Here is a 13,601-nt window from a genome sequence, read left to right as displayed (position 1 = left end):
TTTGACCTTTACACAGCTCCGGAGGCAGGAGGCGCAGAATAACCAATAATAATAATAAAGCACACAATAAAAAAAACACAATCCTCATATCCGCAACAATATATTCCACACAACCATTCTCCATACACCTGCAGTTGCACACCTGTGCAATCTCACCTGGTGCCACCTGCACCCTCCTTCCTCCCTGGACCATTTGGTCAACACAACACACATCACCATCACTCACTCATACACTGCTCCATACACCTGTTCAGTTGCACACCTGTGCAATCTCAATCGCTCCTCACTCACTGCTCCATACACTTCCACGCTCAATACACTTTCGATTCTCAAACACACGGCATCATCTTATCTCACTACTCCCCTCTGGAACTTGCGCTTCCCAGTCGCCCCTTTAAACTATTGCACTCCCTCGTCATTATTATCCAACTACCCTCTCTATGTCCCCACTACCGGTTCAATGTTGCTACCTAACCTTACCGTTACCTATGGTCATCTTCTCGAGATCCCTACACACGATACCCTAACCCTCCCGGGCTAGTTTTCACTGCCAACCCCATAACTCTATTGCTCCTTTGCCCCCGCTGTTGTGAGGGATGGCATAGTTGCCATCCCACCACATCGGGGACGTCCCACTATCACCCCCCCCAGTCCTATGACACTACGAGCCCCCGTCGCAAGAGGTACTGGGTCCTGCCTCGGCATCTAGAGCCGAGGCGATCCACGAGGGCGCCTGCTCGCCGGCATAAGGTCTTATCCGGTCGGCATGGACGATCCGAGGGAGGGCCCGTGGCCCCATTTTGATTTTAACGACCACGTCACAGACTTGCGACAGGACGACTCCCGGGCCTTGCCAGGGGGAGGTGAGTTTTGGGCACCTACCCTTCCACCTCCGGGGATTGAAGAACCAAATCTTCATCCCCTGGCTCCGGTCGTCGTACCTGCGCTTCATCTTTGCCCCCGCCAGATGGAGCTGGCGGCGGGCGAAGGCATGGACCCGCTCCATGCCTTCCTCCAGGTGACGTGCGTAACCCTCCCTCGGCGGGATATCTGTGGTCTCTGGCACGGCACCGCATAGCAAGTCGGCGGGAGCCCGCAACTCCCGCCCATACATAAGCAACGCTGGACTGCATGCGGTGGCCCCGTGCTGGCTGGTTCGGTAGGCCATTAACAAGTATGGGAGATGTTCGTCGCAGTCATCCTGACGGGTGGTGGTGAACAATGCCAGTTGTTGTATCAATGTTCGATTGAACCTCTCCACCATCCCGTCAGATTGTGGCCGCAAGGGCGTGGTCCGTGTTTTCCGAATTGACAGGAGTCTGCACACATCTTTTAATAATAATTGACTTTCAAAATTTCGTCCCTTATCGGTGTGCAGCTCCTGTGGAATTCTGTGCCGACATACAAATCCTTCCACGAAGGCCTGCGCCACAACCCCGGCTTCTTGGTTGGGGAGGGCGTAGGCCTCCGGCCACTTGGTAAAATAGTCCATTACAACGAGGATATACTTATTACCTTGGCGGGTGCGGGGCAGCGGTCCTAGAATATCCATAGCCACCCGCTCAAGGGGGCCCCCCACGTCGTGTAATTGAAGGGGGGCCCTCATCCTCCGTGCTGGTCCCTTTTTGGCAGAACAGGCGTCGCATCTCCGACACCAGTCCTGTATGTCGCGCCCCATATTCACCCAATAAAACCTCCGGCGGACCCGAGATGTTGTCTTTGTCCTGCCCAAATGGCCGCCGGAGCAGGTACCATGCACCTGTTGTAATATGACGGTCTTAAATTTGTCAGGGACTATCACAAGCCAGGAAGTTCTATCAGAGGGAACCTCCACCCACTTGCGATACAAGATGTTGCCTTTCAATTCCAGGGTCTGCCACTGAGCCCAATACGCCTTTGTTTGCACCCCGAGGGGGGTGACCTCTTCTCCCCTTTGGTCTTTGCCCCAATTTGACCCATTTGAACACCGGCCCCAAAACGGGATCCTCCTGCTGGGCCGTGCTCCACGCCAAAGTTCCGAATTCTTCATCCGCAGTTAGTGGCAAAATTGGCCCTCTCACCCGGGTTGCCCGGACGACGAGAATCGGGGCAGAATCGCCCAATTGCTCCCTCTCCTCGTGTCTCGCACAAAATTTGCAGTTTTCCCCCAGACAAGGATGCCGAGAGAGCGCGTCAGCATTACCATGGGCCTTCCCGGCCCTATGGGTCACATTGAAATCGTACTGCTGCAACTTTTCCAACCACCTTGCAATTTGGCCCTCTGGTTCCTTGAACCGAAGGAGCCATTGCAGGGAGGAATGGTCAGTTCGAACCGAAAATTTCCGCCCGTACAGGTACGGGTGGAAATGGTTCATGGCAGCCAGCATAGCCAATAACTCTTTGCGAGTAACACAATAATTTCGCTCGGGCCTACTTAAGGCCCGACTATAGTAACCAATCACTCTCTCCACGCCCTCCTGTGTCTGAGACAAAACTGCGCCCAATCCTTCCTGGCTCGCATCCGTGTTCAGGGTAAATGTCCCGTCGCTAGTGTGGTAAGCTAGAAGGGGTGCGGATGTTAAACACCCCTTCAATTTTCGGAAGGCCTCGTGGCACTCCCTTGCCCAGTTAAATCGCGTCCCCTTCTCGGTAAGCCGGTGGAGGGGACGGGCCAACTCCGCAAATTTCGCCACAAAACGCCGGTAGTAGGAGCAGAGTCCCAAAAATCCCCGCACCTCCTTGATGGTAGTGGTGCGGGCCACTCCTCTACCGCTGTAATTTTGTCTGGGTCCGTTTTTACCCCCTCGCGGCCGATCACGTGACCTAGATAGGCCACCTCTCTTGCAAACAAGGTGCACTTACTCGGGTTCAGCTTCAACCCTGCCTGTCTGAGGCACCCCAACACCTGGTCCAAATTAGCTAACGCCTGGGGGAAGGTCTTGGCATGTACCAGGACGTCATCCAGGTATACCAGGCATGGTTGCCATGGCATGCCGCCTAGCACATGCTCCATTAATCTCTCAAAGGTGGCGGGGGCGTTACACAAACCAAACGGCATCACAGTGAACTGATACAGCCCCTTACCTGTGGAAAATGCCGTTTTCTCCTTCCCTGCCCGATCCATCTCCACCTGCCAATACCCACTCTTGAGGTCTAAAGTTGAAAACCAATTTGAGCCCGCAACGGCATCGAGGGTGTCCTCAATTCTTGGCAGGGGATATGAGTCCTTGAGTGTCACGTTGTTTAGCTGGCGATAGTCCACGCAGAACCGCGTGGTCCCATCTTTCTTTTTAACCAGCACAACAGGTAACATCCAGGGACTTCCCGAGGGCTCGATCACACCTGCGTCGAGCATTTTTTCAACCAGCTCGTCAGCTTCAGCCCTCTTGCTCCAGGGGAGCCGTCGGGCGGCCTGACGAATAGGCCGGGCCTCACCGGTGTGGATCTGATGTTTCACCAGGCCCGTACGTCCAATATCCTCGGTGGACAAGGAGAAGAGGTCCAAATGTGACCCAACCAGTTTGTGTAAGGCCTCCCTCTGGGTACCTCCCAACTCTACGCTACTACGATTTACCATCTCGCAAATGGGCTCGGGCCAATTCCTAGAACTTATTGAAGGCTCCCCCTGGGGCCGGCTCGGCTGGACGGTCTCGCCCCTCACTGACGCGACTTCTCTAACTGGGGTGCAGCCAGCTACCTTCGTGCCCCTCACTATAGTGCGTGGTTCTGTACTAATGTTAATTACTCGGACGGCCACCACCGGCCCGTCCGTTTTTGCAAGCGTGTGGCCCACGATTAAACCAGGTATGGATCGCGCTGCCACCGGTTCGACCAGGCCGCAGGACTCCTGCCATGTCGGGCGAGCTGACCATCGGGCCGGCACTATGGCCTCGGCCCCCGGAGTGATGGTCACGGCCTCAGGAGCCTCCAGCTCCACCCTCTCGGCCGTGCTCACCCCCTCCAATGGTAGCTCTTCCATTCCCCATTGCAGGATCCCCCGGCTCAAGTCGATTTTACAACCGCCGGCAGTCAACAAATCCAACCCTATTAAGCATGGGTCGCACACTTCCGCCACCCAAACATCTATCTCTCTCTTTACCGATCCCAACTTGAGGGTCACAAAACCACGCCCTATGATCGGGGCCGTTGCCCCGGTAGCCAGCTGCAAACTATGATTTTCCAGACGCTGGATTTTACCCCAGCCATCTGCACTCGAATTAAGGATCACGGGGCTGATGATCGTGGCGCTGGCTCCCGTGTCCACCACGGCGTCTACCCCCACGCCGGCAATTTTGCATCGAATTGTCAAACTACCTGTTCCAATTTGGCCACAATGAATGACCTGTCACGTCAACGAGGGCTCCTCTCCATCCCCTACTGCCGAACACCGCCCTGCATGCCCGGCACGCTCTAGTTTCCCGGGTCCTGGCGGGGGGGGGGTGTCAGGTCGGCTAGGCCGATCGATACGGGGCGGAGTTGAGGGCATCGGCTGGCGGGGAATGTCCCGGCGCGGAGCTCGGCACTCCCACGCACGGTGACCCATCCGAGCACAGTTATAGCACCTCACCTGGTAAGGTGCTTGCCTCCGGTATTCCAAATTTCCCCCCCTGTATGTCCGAATTGGGGTACTCTGTTGGGGACTACCGGGTGCCACCACTGGAGCCGCCTGCCATGGTCCAGGTCCCGCTAGACGCCGATCCACCAGCCTCCGGACCATGCTCTCCAGGTCAGGGCCCCCGCCGGGGGTGGGCCCCCTAGGGGGGGCGACCCCCATCACGGGCCCTACCTGACGCACCGCCACGGCGTGGCGCTCGCCTCCCCGGGCCAGGGGGCTCGCTGCTTCGCAACGGGCCGCAGCGTCGGCCGCCTGACTCATGGTCTGCGGGCGCCACATGGCGAGCTGTTGTCGGAGCTCCAGATCCGGAAGAGCCTGGATAAAGTGATCCAGCGCCAGGCTTTCCTGGGAACTCACTGCCATGTCCGCGTGTGCAATCCCCACCGCGCAGCGAATATCATGAGCAAGTTCCCCGATGGTCTCCTGGGGCTTGCGTTTTCGCTGCGCAAGTTGAGCTTTAACAAGCTCGCTTTGCTGCTCAATACCGAAACGATTAATTAAGGCCGCGCGGAGAGCTGGCAGGGTGAGAGCACCCGGTGGTAAAGCTGTCAGCACCTCCGCCACCGCACCGCGCAGTGCCCCACAAGGTGTACTCCACCTTCATCCAGATTCCAACCATTGCCTCTGCACACGTACTCAAACTGCGCCAGGTACGCCCTCAAATCACTCTTGCCGTCATACGGCGCGAGTGGGGCCTTGTGGGCGCCCGAAGGCCGGACTCCGCGCGTCACTCCTGGCGGGATCAACGCGGAACCAAACCGTTCGGGCTCCCACAGTACGCTATTCCCGGGGGGCTCCCGCGCATCCCCCGTCCCTCCAAACACTGCCCCTCTTGGTGTCGATGCCTGGGTCGCCCTTCCGCAACCCGCTACCCACTCCATACCCGCACACCCTTGCTCACCAACACCCCCCTCACTCCCCATAGCCAGACCTCCTTGCACACCTCCTTTATTCATACCCTCTGGGCCAGCCATACACTTCACCATTGGTCCCTCATGAACACCCGGGTCTACACCACCCCCCAAGCCGACTGAATCTCCCCTCACACCATATACATTTCCGCGTATATCGTCACTCACCTCGGTACCTCGTCGTCGCACCTCCTCTGCCACCTGCAAACTCTTTATTTGGTTAGTGAGCACATATTCATGATTTGAGCACAGACCTTGCACATACTCCATCACTTCCTCCTTTATCTCCTTCTTCGTTTCCCTCCGTCTCTTCTTAATTTCACTCACCCCTTCTTCCACCTCCTCTAATTTCTCCTTTACCTCCTTCATTTCCCGGTGCGCCCCCTCAATCTCTTCCTCTAAGGCCACCTTAACCGTTTATATGTGCGTCCTCACCTCCCGGTCTTTCGTCTCCATTGCCTCTGTCACCTCGTCCAACCTCTTTGTCAACCCCTCATGTACCATCCGACATTCCTTCTTTGTCGCTACGAGTTCATTCTTTATCTCTTTCTGAGTCGCCTTTAACCCCCCGATTATTGCAGTGTTCTTTTCTACTTGATCCACTAGTTCCTTTTGTCCCACCGTCAGCTGTTCTACTCCCCTTGTTAGATCTTCTATGCCCCCCTGTAACCTAGCCGTACTATTTCTCACCTCTTTCTCCATACGCTTCTCACCTCGCTTTACCTCCTCGCGTACCCCCGAGACATCCTCACCCACACCTCGTCTTATCTCCTCCCCCATTTCTCCCATCTCTTTAGTAGATGCCGCCCTCATCTGTTCCAATTCATCCCTCTGAGCCTCCAGTTTACCTTCCAACCCGATTTTCACCTCCTCTATCTGGTTCCCCATCCGTTTGATTTCCCGGGCGGATTGCTCCCCTACTTCCCGCAATTTGTCATCCATTGTGTTTTCTAACCCCCCTAACCCATTCTTCATTCCTTCCATCTGGTTCTCCTGGGCAGCCATTCTATTTTCCAACCCCGTTAACCCATTCTTTACCTCTTTTATCCCGTTGTCTAACCCTTCAAATTTATTGTCCAACCCCTCAAATTTACCCTCAAATTTCTTGTCTAAACCCTCAAATTTATTTCCCAACTGTTCGCTGGTACTCCTCGCTTCGTCCCTCATTCTGCTTTCCATCCCTTCCATCTGGTTCCCCATCCTATCCATTTTTGCATTCAGTTGGGTCAAGAATAATCTGAGGTCAAACCCGGTTTGCCCAGCGTCCCCAGCCGCCACCGCGGGCTCGCCCTCCGCGGCGCCGCCATTTTGTGACCCTCCAACCATGTGCGCGAGGGCGCCATTTTGTGCGCCTGATACCTCCTCAACCACCTCATCATTTATCTCCTCCATTTCTTCCCTTTGGTCCTGGGTTACCCCTAACCCCTCTTCTATTTCCCTCACCGGCATCCCGTCGCCTTGACCATCCATGGCACGATTTTTAAATTTAGGATTTTATAAAACAAACTTTCGGCCCACTCGAAATTTGAGCGCGCTATTCGCGCTTCAGTTCCGAATCTCGCTCCCAACACCAAATGTTACGGATCCCAACGTCGGCCTCGGATCCCTTCTCGAGGGGGGATTAGTCCCCTCATTTGTGACTGACCGACGTGAGTCCTGAAGCTGCACAAGCTCCCTCCAGAGGCAGGTGAGCAGCTTCGTTCGTGACCACGGATAAGATGTTAATTTGCTGAGCGGATGGCAGCCGCGGCATGAACCGTTAACAGAAACTAGACCCGATTCTCAAACGTTGGCCAAAATCGCGCCACAGGTTTTCAATGAGGGAAAAGACAACAACGACGGCTGTAGAGGAAAGAAAGGCAAAGGGTAAGAAATACAAATATGATTTACTTACTATTTACACAATTGAAAGCAACCAAGGAGTAGGAAAAGATAATAAAATAAAACAGAAGAAGAAGAAGCGGACACAGTGAAAATGCTAGCTTATCTATTACAGTCTTAATTAACCCAGGGACAGAACAAACAAAGACAGACTCACACGGGGAATTGCAGAGTGGATTGGCTGGAAGGAGGAATGGGAAGGCCCTGGCCACTGTAGGCGTCGAGGTCTGGCTCCAGGAGTCGACTCGCGTTCTTGGCGGGAAAACCTTGGTGTCTCCAACGCCACTCTCATTCGACCCTTTGTGCTCCTCCTCAACTCAACCCTCAAAAGGCTTGCTGTCTCTTCTTTCAGCCACCAACAACCAACTCTTTTCTCAACTCAACTCTCAAAAGGCTTGCTGTCTCTTCTTTCAGCCACCAACAACCAACTACTAACCACCAACAACTACTGTTCTGACGCATGCGCATGCGTTTTATAGCGCGCCTGGCGATCAAGACGCCGGCCGCTAGGACACGCCCATCGGTGAGCTCGCCTCGGCCCTGATTGGTCGCGAGGGCTCACCGACCCCGCCCTTAGAGGAGGCGTTGGCTAGGCCACGCTTTGTCCCCGGCGCTGGGCCGACTCCTCCCACCTTCTGCTCTGAGATGACCTCGTGGCTAATGGAGTCGCGGTGAAAACCGCCAAGCAGCTGCGGCAAAAACCACAAGCCCAAAGAACAGCGGAATGCAGCAAACCGTGCAGAGGAATTTGTAATGCGGCTGACAAAAGGGGAATCCAATGGAGGTTCTGGGGAAATTGAAAGGGGATACTACCTTGTTCCACTTCGGTGCAATGCAGTATTAGTTAATGGACGACATAGCCTTAACCTAATACACAGAATAAGGAAATAACTACCAACAAGGAGGAAATCTATGATTTGGCTACGTGATTGTATATGACCTAAGGGACGCCCTTTGACCTTTATACACAGAATGGGGGCAGGAGGGTGGTCTTTACAATTCATTACACAATAAAAAAACACAATTCTCATATCCACAACAATATATATATATATATTGCTACGTTTGTAGGGGGTAGGCAATGATCACCTTAGAACCAGGTAGAATGTATGGATTAATGTGCTCCGACTGTCACGGAGAAGAAGAACCACCTCAATGTACTATAAGTAGGGATCCGGTAGACCGTGTTTCGTGTAAGTATACCTTCGTCCCCATTACGAGTGGGGCATGTTAATTAGCCCTTCAATGGATACAAAGACTTAGAATTAGATTTCCCTTCAATGGAACTAAGGGGCCGAGCCCGAACCATGAAAAACATCCCCAGACCATTATTCCTCCTCCACCAAACTTTACAGTTGGCCCAATGCATTCGGACAGGAAGCGTTCTCCTGGCATCCACCAAACTCAGATTAGTCCGTCGGACTGCCAGATGGTGGAGCTTGATTCATCACTCCAGAGAACGCATTTCCACTGTTCCAGAGTCCAATGGCAGCGAGCTTTACACCACTCTAGTTGACGCTTGGCATTGCGCATGGTGATCTTAGGCTTGTGTGCAGCTGCTCAGCCATGGAAACCCATTTCGTGAAGCTCCCGATGAACAGTTGTTGTGCTGACGTTGCGTTGCTTCCAGAGGCAGTTTGGAACTCGGTAGTGAGTGTTGCAACCAAGGACAGACGATTTTTATGTGCTTCAGCACTCGGCAGTCCCGTTCTGTGAGCTTGTGTGGCCTACCACTTTGCGGCTGAGCTGTTGTTGCTCCTAAACGTTTACACTTCACATAACAGCACTTGCAGTTGACCAGGGCAGCTCTAGCATGGCAGAAATTTGATGAACTGACTTGTTGGAAAGGTGGAATCCTATGACGGTGCCACCTTGAAAGTCACTGAGCTCTTCAGTACGGCCGATTCTTCTGCCAATGTTTCTCTATGGAGATTGCATGGCTGTGTGCTTGATTATATATTCCTGTCAACAATGGGTGTAGATGAAACAGCCGAATGCACTAATTAGAAGGCATGTCCGCATACTTTTGGTCATGTCGTGTATATATACATTCATTAACCCCATGGTCTACCAACCAAAGAAAGCTACATAAAGCAACCAAGAAAGGTTACATAAGCCTTATGTTTCATAGGCCCTTCACTGTTTCAATCCCAATGCTACACCCACCCTCAGCCGCCGGAACAGTTTCATCACTTCTTGGTGATTCATCAGTAACAGCATCGACAAACGCGTGCCACCGAGGCTCCCAATGATGTACCTGTTCACGTGCAATGCCAATAACCAATGGCATTACACGTGGTACATGCCCCCCCCCCCCACCCCCCACACCCATTGAACTATTGAGACTATGATTGTCTTTGGCCACATAAAACTTTGCCAATTACAACCATCACTTTCAACTCATTCCTTCCAGCAGTTCAGGAGTGCACACATGTAAAAGAGGCAAACAAACATGCAAACAAACACACATCTCTTGATTTACATATAGTATGAGAAATGGTTTGCCCAATATATGACAACGAGGCATGATTGCTTCACAAGGGAGTTGAGGTGGAATTGAAGAATGGTGAGATTGATAGAGAAATGTGATGTTATTTTTTTCATAATGAGGAGGTGATGGTGGATGAAAAATCAGGGGACGAAGGAAAAAAAGGAACCTTATTTCACCCTCAGTAAGAAGCCAACAGGCGAATCAGTTTCCACGAAGATGTGATTGTCTGACGAGACTCCGCAGACAGATCCATTAAGTTTCAAGTTCTCCAGACGATATAACAGATGTTTTCCTTCTTCCATTGGCTCCAAAGCGTAGCTCACCCCATCCAGTGTGAAGACACCCCTGCCACGTGATCAAAAAAGACTCAAGTTGTTTGTTTTCTGCCTTAAAATCATCTTTGTTAAAGAAAAGAGAAGGACATTCAACATTCAATATGAAGCATTGTAGATGATGCAACGCTTGGCAAACTTGCTGTTTTTATCTTGTACGCAAAGTAATTGTTGAAAACGAATAAAGCTCTTGTATTTGAGTGCGATTGTCAAGAAGTTTTTTTGTTTGTTTGTTTTTTACCAGATGTTCATAAACAAATGGGAACTAAATAGTCTCCTCATGTCACCGAGTGTGAGAAATTGTTTATCTTCATTATTTGTTTGCTCCACCCCATCATTAGTCAACATTGTCCCCCCGTCCCGTCCCCCCCCCCACCCCCTCCATCTCCTTTCTAACTGTCTCTTTTCCCAAATTCAGGTGGGCTAAAAATTATTGCAGAAATGTCTCGAAAGACTCTCATTTGATTCATCATACATTCTTTAACTCTGCCACCCAAGGTGAATGCAGGTTATGTTTTCACCTGTCTGTCTCGTTCGTTTGTTTGTATGTCATGTGTCGGTCTGTGCCATTTGTTTGATTGTCATGTGTCGGTCTGTGCCATTTGTTTGTTTGTCATGTGTCGGGGTGTGCCATTTGTTTGTTTGTCATGTGTCGGTCTGTGCCATTTGTTTGTTTGTCATGTGTCGGTCTGTGCCATTTGTTTGTTTGTCATGTGTCGGGGTGTGCCATTTGTTTGTTTGTCATGTCGGGGTGTGCCATGTGTCGGGGTGTGTCATTTGTTTGTTTGTCATGTGTCGGTCTGTGCCATTTGTTTGTTTGTCATGTGTCGGGGTGTGCCATTTGTTTGTTTGTCATGTGTCGGGGTGTGCCATTTGTTTGTTTGTCATGTGTTGGTCTGTGCCATTTGTTTGTTAGTCATGTGTCGGGGTGTGCCATTTGTTTGTTTGTCATGTGTCGGGGTGTGCCATTTGTTTGTTTGTCATGTGTCGGGGTGTGCCATTTGTTTGTTTGTCATGTGTCGGGGTGTGCCATTTGTTTGTTTGTCATGTGTCAGTCTGTGCCATTTGTTTGTTTGTCATTTGTTGGTCTGTGCCATTTGTTTGTTTGTCATGTGTCGGGGTGTGCCATTTGTTTGTTTGTCATGTCTCAGTCTGTGCCATTTGTTTGTTTGTCATGTGTTGGTCTGTGCCATTTGTTTGTTAGTCATGTGTCGGGGTGTGCCATTTGTTTGTTTGTCATGTGTCAGGGTGTGCCATTTGTTTGTTTGTCATGTGTCGGGGTGTGCCATTTGTTTGTTAGTCATGTGTCGGGGTGTGCCATTTGTTTGTTTGTCATGTGTCAGGGTGTGCCATTTGTTTGTTTGTCATGTGTCGGGGTGTGCCATTTGTTTGTTTGTCATGTGTCGGGGTGTGCCATTTGTTTGTGTGAGCGTGATAACTCGCAAACGCTTTCATCTATCTTCGTCAAACTTTACCAGAGGATTCCGAAGAACAAAAGTCATGCTGTCAATATTTCTTGACTATGTAGGTCAAAGGTCAAGGTTCTCTCATTTGTCCGGGCGATATCTCAGCCATCCTTTGAGCTAGGAAGCTGAAATTTGGGCACAATAGTGAACACGTTCTTTGGCAAAAAAGATATTTTTTATTTTTTGATTAACAATTAATTCAATAATTCCTTAATTACTATCGATTAATTTAGTGCTTTATTTTTTTTCTTCTGGCCAATATCTCAGGCACCTTTTGAGCTAGTAAGCTGATATTTGGCCATGACAGTGACCAAGTGATTTGGCTGTAAAGGGTATTTTTCATTTATTGATTAATCAATTAATCGATTAGTTATTTAAAAATTTGGGCTTAATTACTCAATTTTCAAAAAGTTACGGTTTCAAATGAAACAGTCGTGGTTTCGGTATGCTATTAGCCAATTGATTAAGAAATTAATTGTTTTACAATTATTATTCATTTATTTTAATGAATTGCTTTTGTTTGCGAACAAGATATCTCAAAAAGCTGTGAACAGATTTGAAGGAAATATGGTGGAGATGTTATGTATGTCACATGGATGACCTGGTGTTGGCTTAGTGGTTAGGGTGCCGGCTTGGGATCCGAGGATCCTGGGTTTAGAATCCCGGTCGATCGCTGAATTAACGCCAGGGGGGTTGACTCAGCCTGTCATCCTTCCGAGGTCGGCAAATTGAGTACCAGCTTGCTGGGATGAATGATCCCGGTGTGTACCCCGATTTAGAATCGGTACACTGCATCCCTGCGCATCGAAGAGGCGACCAAGGGTTGACGTCAGGAAGGGCATCCGGCCATAAAAACATTGCCTCAAACAGGGAACCATGATTGTCATGGGGCCCGCAAGGCTAACCCCCGCTCCAGCAGGGAAAATGGCCTTAAAACGATCATTCATTCATTCATTCATTCATTCATATGGATGAAATGATTAGATATTGGTGACGAGCTGGATCCGGATCTGGATCTGAGAATTTTTAAAGTGATTCTTCACCACTGAGAGGTAAGGCAAAAAACGATATATATATATATATATATATATATATATATATATATATTGTTGCGGATATGGGATTTGGCCTCCATCCATATCCGCTTGTAAATATTCCCCTATTTCCCCAATACTCCCCAACTATCCCCAATCCCCCATTCCCTAGTCCCATTGTCTGTAAACAACACTCTGTAGAACCGACCTTCCCCTTTTTCCCCCATTAAATGTCGTGCCCAGGTTCACCGCATCTCACGTAGACAACTATAGGACATCTTGCTAGTTATTCTTAGTCTATGTCAGTTAAGGACTCGTTTCCATTAATTCTGACTCTTCGTTGCACCAGAATGTGATTTTATGGCACCAGTAGTAAGTTTAGGACCTCCCCATACCTCCTCCCATCTTCCTCATGAAACAACAACAACAACAACTACAACAACAGCGCGCGGGGAGTGTGCGTCCTCACACCGGCTTGGTTAGCCGCCATTGCCCATGTGCTCCGACGGGGTTACCACGAAGGGGCTGCCTGTCAGCTCCTCGTCAAGGGCGGAGCCCGGTAACCCCCCCGCACCCAATAAGAAGCGGCGGGCCGATTCCATCTGGGGCGGAGCTAACGAGCCGAGGGCGTGTCACTCCCCGCTGGATATACGCAGCGACTTACCGGAGGTGACGTGAGAGATGCGCCCCCAGCTTGAAGAAGAACCAGTCGCCACCTCCGAGAGCTGAGAGACCTCCCTGCATCTTTCGGACCGTGTGGATCCTGTCCCTGAGCCAAGGTGCACCTTGTGCTGACCATCGACGACCTGCCCTTCCTTGCCATCAATCCCTGTGTGAGTCAGTTTTGTCCTGTTTATCTGTGGTCTGTCGGGGCTACTATAAGGCCGTGATT

General features: G+C 50.9%; 1 protein-coding gene across 1 annotated transcript in view; it reads right to left on the bottom strand.

Moving 5' to 3' along the window:
• The window catches only part of LOC137420627 (disintegrin and metalloproteinase domain-containing protein 9-like), a 159,521-nt gene that overhangs the window by 119,383 nt on the left and 26,537 nt on the right, over nucleotides 1-13,601 (bottom strand). The window contains exon 6 of the mRNA XM_068105842.2: nucleotides 10,054-10,222. Coding sequence (XP_067961943.2) covers nucleotides 10,054-10,222 — 169 coding nt within the window. The remainder of the gene's footprint in view (nucleotides 1-10,053; nucleotides 10,223-13,601) is intronic.

The sequence above is a fragment of the Myxine glutinosa genome, chromosome 2 (assembly GCF_964187855.1).
Source record: "Myxine glutinosa chromosome 2, kmMyxGlut1.1, whole genome shotgun sequence".
Classification (NCBI taxonomy): domain Eukaryota; kingdom Metazoa; phylum Chordata; class Myxini; order Myxiniformes; family Myxinidae; genus Myxine; species Myxine glutinosa.
Note: the sequence above shows the minus strand (reverse complement) of the source record. Positions and strands in the feature narration are given on the sequence as shown.